At 33.8% G+C, this 5,782-nt stretch overlaps 1 protein-coding gene across 1 annotated transcript; it reads right to left on the bottom strand.

Annotated features, from left to right (window-relative positions):
* Positions 1–526: 526 nt before the first annotated feature.
* LOC139840526 (wall-associated receptor kinase-like 14) lies at positions 527–3,700 on the bottom strand. Its single transcript, XM_071830790.1, has 3 exons — positions 2,867–3,700; positions 1,664–1,729; positions 527–1,581 (listed from the first exon to the last, which is right to left on the bottom strand). The coding sequence occupies exons 1-3, from the start codon at positions 3,600–3,602 to the stop codon at positions 527–529; spliced, it is 1,857 nt and encodes a 618-aa protein (XP_071686891.1). The 5' UTR covers positions 3,603–3,700.
* Between the last annotated feature and the right edge of the window lie 2,082 nt (positions 3,701–5,782).

Genomic DNA, 5,782 nt, shown 5'->3' with positions numbered 1-5,782 from the left:
ATGATTATTTAATTCAGTTTAATTAGAGAATGACACGTAGGATTATGTAATTCAGATTAATTAATAGAATGACAAGTAGGACACTTTAATTTAGATTAATTGAGAAGATAACACGTAGGATTTATGGCACGTGCTTTATAATAATATATAAATAAATAATGTATAGATAGATAGATATATAGATAGATTAGTGGTGATTCTGTTACGATATCTTAATTTTGAACTCAAACAAATGTTCAATATTTTTTAGTGTTTTGAAAGTAATTACATGTATCATTAGGATAAGTTAAACTTAATTTCCTCAGAACCTCAGACCAATCAAACCAAAAAAACAGTTAAATTAACAGTCAGTTGGTTATATGCGACATGCAATTTTAATCTTCAAGACGCCCATTCCACATTTATATTTACTTCAACTTGTAACAAACCAAACTATTTTTAAAGCTCAAAAACTGCATTTACATACACTCGACAAGTAGTTTACATGTTCAAACTAAAACCAAGTTTAATGTTAAGTCGATTACGCTCATTGGGCTGAAACAATATCAATATTCTCCTTCCATGACGGAAAGTTACTAGCTCTAATGTTCTCTAGCTCGGTCGCAACCTCAGCCATTGGAGGTCTCATGTCGCTATCAAGCGCAAGACATCTAAATGCCACCTCAGCTACCTTATGAATCGAGTTCATAATCGAATCGTCTTTTATTGGCTTAAGGAAAGGATCAATTATATCCTCTAAATTCCCCTTTCCTATTCTGTCAATAGCTAGTGATGCCAAATTGATTTCACTATGTCTTCGTGAAAAGTCAACAGCTTTCAACCCCGTTATGATCTCAGTCAACACTACTCCAAAGCTATAAACGTCACTCTTATCAGATAAATGAAACTTTTCGTAATATTGAGGATCTAAATATCCCGGCGTCCCTTGTGGGGCAGTTGAAATATGCGACGATTCTATCATTCCCAATCTCGAAAGACCAAAATCCGCTACTTTTGCTTTAAAATTATAATCCACCAATATGTTACAAGACTTTACGTCTCGATGATAAATAGGTGGTTTAGACGAATGTAGATGGCTAATCGCTTGAGCAGTTTCAGCGGCAATTGTGAGACGAACGGGCCAAGGAAGCCCGTTACCTTTTTCTCTTTGCAAGTGTTGAGATAGCGTCCCGTTTGGCATGAACTCGTATATTAGTATTTGATCAGTCTTTTCAACGGAACAACCTAACAAGCGAAGAAGATTCTGGTGGCTAACCGTAGATAGAAGAGTGATCTCATTCATGACTTGATTAATATTATCGGTATCATATCGATGTTTAATCCTTTTAATGGCTACCCATTCGCCTTTTCGAATTTTGCCTTTATAGACCGTGCCAAATGCCCCTGTTCCGAGTTTTTGTTTATCAGAGAACCCGTTTGTAGCCTTCTCGATTTCTTTGTAGGAGTATATTGGAATAGTTATACCTTTAACTTCACAAAGCCTTCGATTTTTCTTGCTAAAAGATGCTGCAATTGTACGGCGCCTAGCGTAGCAACACACCAGGCCTATGCAAGCTATCAACGAGCCGCCAATTGTAACGACTGAGACAGATTGTAACTTGTCATTGCATTATTAAGAATCAAGTAAAACATATATCAGGTGAATATGAACATGAGTAAATACCTCCAACAAAAACTCCAACTATATTGTTTCCTTCACAACGTCCGAACAAGTGACAACCGGACGAGCCTGCAAATTTATGCGACACGATTATTTGTAAAGGTATGCATGCATTTCTTACACATAACCTTATTACTTGTAAGTGACTTATGTCAAGTATACTGTATAAGAGTGGTCTGAATAGGAAAAATCTTACCAGTTTATTTTTTTTTTATCTTCTTATCGACAAGCCATTATTATATTTTATCTATAAAATCTAATCAATCCAATGTATAGTGCCACTGGAAGAAACAAAAATGCCTTCGAATATATATATATATATATATATATATATATATATATATATATATAATATATATATATATATATATATATATATATATATATATATATATATATATATATATATATATATATATATATATATATATATATATATATAATCACACTTTATAATTCTAATTTACGCTAAACTATATTAGGGTGGGGTTTTACATATATAAAATAATCAATTTGACAGAAGCAGATTATAATAAGATATACAATCACAGATTAGTTGCCTTTGGCCACATTTGGATCAGATCGAAGGTAGAAATAAGCAAACAGCACATATAGAGTTGGCATTAGTCTTAAATAAGTCAAACACACTTCCATTTTCAATTGATTTATACATCAAAAATCAAAACTCCAATAATTGGACAAAACACATATTAAAATGATCTTACGTTATCAATGATATTAGTTATTTGTATATCTTCACCAACTATGCTTTTAATGTTGGTTGAATTTGTTTGGATATTTCAAATATTAAGCCGGAATAATCTCTACATTACATTGCAAATTTGATGGAAAAAAAGAAAAAAAGAAATTTGCTAATATGAACTAAAGATATAATTCAAGATTTTTCTGGATACAGGGGATTTAGTTTCTTAGTATACCTATATCTAACACTATAAATAGAGAGTTATAAGATTGGTTGTACGTAATTGTCTTTTACCTTGTGTAAAAAAATTGGATCTTATAACTTGTATGTTTGATAAAACTAGCTGGTAGCTTTTAGCTTGTAGCTGATAGCTTATAGAAATCTTCTTTGTGATATTCCTTATTGCTTTTATTATCGTTTAAATATTTTGATTTGACGATAAACAGATTCAATAGAATTGTAGATGTACAGTAACTTAGTATAGCTAGTAACAATGATGTTACCTTTTCGACAGCCGGAGCTAGCTTTATATCCATCACCACTGAAACCATCCTTACACTGACATTTATAACCATCACCACCATTAACTGGCGACACAAACTTAGTACAAATCGCATCCTCCGAACACTCACAATCACCTTTAAGCCACCATCCTAACTTAACCACTTGAACATCTAACGACAAAGCCGGATTATCTCCAACCATCTTAACCACCATCCCCGAAAGCAAAAAATGACATCCAGCCATCATCACGTTCTCATAATCAAGAAACGGAAGATTCGTATCACCAGAATAACAACTCACGTTACCATAAACATCACTTTTGCCACCACAATCAATAACCTGAAGTTGAGGTTGAAACATCATTTCAGGAACCATGCAAGTACGTATTTTGTCCGTACAATTTTCCATCAGGATCGCGTTTTCAGAAGTTGGAGCGTAGTTTTCGCTGTAGAGAGTGTGGAGAGCTTCGACGTTTCGTCCACACTTGGAGGGAAGGCTAACTAGTAATCCGTCCTTATCGTTGGCTTTTTCAACAGCGAATTCGCCAATTGAAACTATGCCGTTTTGTGAGCAGTTTAATTGGATTTCGCAGCCTGAAGAGAAGCCAAATGGATATGGGAGATTGTTTAGTATGCTGTTGGGACATGTTTTGTTACAGTATGGTTTTTGAGATATGATTGATGGAAATATGGAAATGGAAATTAGAATTAAGATGAGTATGTGTAATTTTATCATCTTTATGGAAAATAATTTGGATCTACAAAGAAAAATGAATGAACATTGAGGAGATTGATCTGTATGACAGAGATAAGTAGCAGGTATAAATATAAATAATAAATATTGTTGGTAAACAAAACAAATGACAAAAACATGGTTGATTAGTTTATGATAAATGAGTCCCTCCAATATATAAATGTTTGCATTTTTAATTGATGTATATTTAGTTGTTGAAGAGCTGAGTCAAAGGAATATGGAATGCGTTGAAAATAATATTCAACGTTTTGTATATATTTTCAAATACATTTTGTTAAAAATACACTGATGTATATTTGCATTTTTTAATTGATGTAATTGATGTATAACTGCGAAAAATCATCTTCTTATACATTAGCTGAAAATATTTGATGTATATTTGCATTTTTTATTAATTTTTTGAAATGCAAGTAGTCGGAATCGAATATTCTCATTTGCCACGCACGCACGCGTTTTCGAGAAGAAACTCGAATCACATTGCAGGAACCCGATACTTAAACTATCCCGAGGGGCATGTGGACCGGGTTTGAATCCTGCATGGATTCGGAAGAAAATCCCCCGAGGTCAATCTGAAGCTCCATCTAGCTTTCAGGCAGATTGATAAATGGGATGGGTAGAGCGAGAACCTCAAACCCAACATACAAGGAGTGAGGATACCACTGAGGCAACATGTAATGGTATGTATATTTGTATTTTAATCGATGTATTTTTGCTTATTTAATTTTAATATGGATTCATTATCACTAGAATCAACAATTACAATTTACAAGGATATGGTTGGAGTTTTGATCCTTGCAGTTTCATGATTGCACCATTGATCCTTTTAACTTTTAGACTATTAGTTATCGGAGATGGTGTGAGTTGGTAATACGGGTTAATGTTTGCGTTTTTTTGATTATGTGGCGGTGTTGGGTAAACATGTGTTACGAACAGAAAATAATATATTAAAATTAAAATAAAAAAGACAACCAATCAAATGCAGCCATATATCCCACGCCCGTTGCTCGACCCGTGGGAAACTCACCACGCCTCACCCACATCACAAACCCACACCGTGTAACGTGTGGGTGGGGACGTGGGTTTTTGGACACGTCGACACTCACGCTGTTACACTATTCACGTAACAATTAGTTTCACAAATACATATTCAACCCTAACATCCTTTATGATTTTAGAAAATGATTCATTGCCTTATTGCGTGATATAACAAAACCCGGAAAAAAAAGTTACCGTGTTTATATACAACATGGTAAAAAAATTGTAAATAATGTAAAAATGATGAGGTAGTATTAATATTTATGTGTATGTGTATGCTATTAACTATTAACTGAAAGTCATTATAATAAAAGATGTTTGAATAAATTAAGGATTAAAAGGTTGAAGTTCACTAAAGTTGGAATCGAATAATATATAAAGATGGGCGCCATTGTTGACCGAGAAATCAACCAGTAGTCCAGTCATTGTGAGTTTGTGACGTACTTGATTCAGCGTAATAAAATGATTCATGGTTTCTATTTAATTAATTTCGAATCTTTATCATAAGAAAATACATGTAGTACGTATTCCAGTATAGTTCAAGTTTGATCATTACGGTAGGAGAGACGACTTAAAATTAGGAGTGTGCATGGTACAAAACTAGATCAAACTAGTTTGGCTTGGTTGTCTTCCGGATATCAAATTATAGTAAAAAGTCTGACCGAGTATTAGACTATATATATTTGGTTCGGTCCGGTTCGGTTATTTTTTGTGCTATTTTTGGGTTTGGTCCAGTCCATTCCGGACCAAGAAAGAATCTGGCAAAATGTGAGCCGACGACCAGACCGAAATAATTCGGTTTGCTTTGAGATCCGTTTAATTTCTCATTTTTGGTTCCTCAGTTTTTCCCAACAGTGCATACCAAAAAAAATATAATGAGAGTTATTTGCTTTAGATAAACATATAAGTATAAATATAAGTTTCATTATTTCATATTTGGATAGAAAAACATACTCATATTTGACAGTTGACACGGAGTAGGGATGGAAAAACGACCCGTATCCAATAGGGAAACTCGAAACTCATTATAATTGGGCCGAGTTTGACTCGAGTCCGTCGGGTTATGGACCGGGTATGAGGATGGTTACAAAAAAAAAATCCATGTTCAGGTATGGTTTTGAATACAA

This window comes from Rutidosis leptorrhynchoides, chromosome 4, assembly GCF_046630445.1.
Source record: "Rutidosis leptorrhynchoides isolate AG116_Rl617_1_P2 chromosome 4, CSIRO_AGI_Rlap_v1, whole genome shotgun sequence".
Classification (NCBI taxonomy): Eukaryota; Viridiplantae; Streptophyta; class Magnoliopsida; order Asterales; family Asteraceae; genus Rutidosis; species Rutidosis leptorrhynchoides.
The sequence above is the reverse complement of the archived record's forward strand: the minus strand, read 5'-3'. Positions and strand labels throughout refer to the sequence as shown.

Bases quoted from the DNA above. Each gene is read 5' to 3' on its own strand.
- LOC139840526 (XM_071830790.1), bottom strand. From the start codon at position 3,602: ATGATAAAATTACACATACTCATCTTAATTCTAATTTCCATTTCCATA. The intron at 1,730-2,866 runs GTAACATCATTG...ATAAATTTGCAG, and splicing joins TAGCTCCGGCTGTCGAAAAG to GCTCGTCCGGTTGTCACTTG. The intron at 1,582-1,663 runs GTATTTACTCAT...AATCTGTCTCAG, and splicing joins AGTTGGAGTTTTTGTTGGAG to TCGTTACAATTGGCGGCTCG.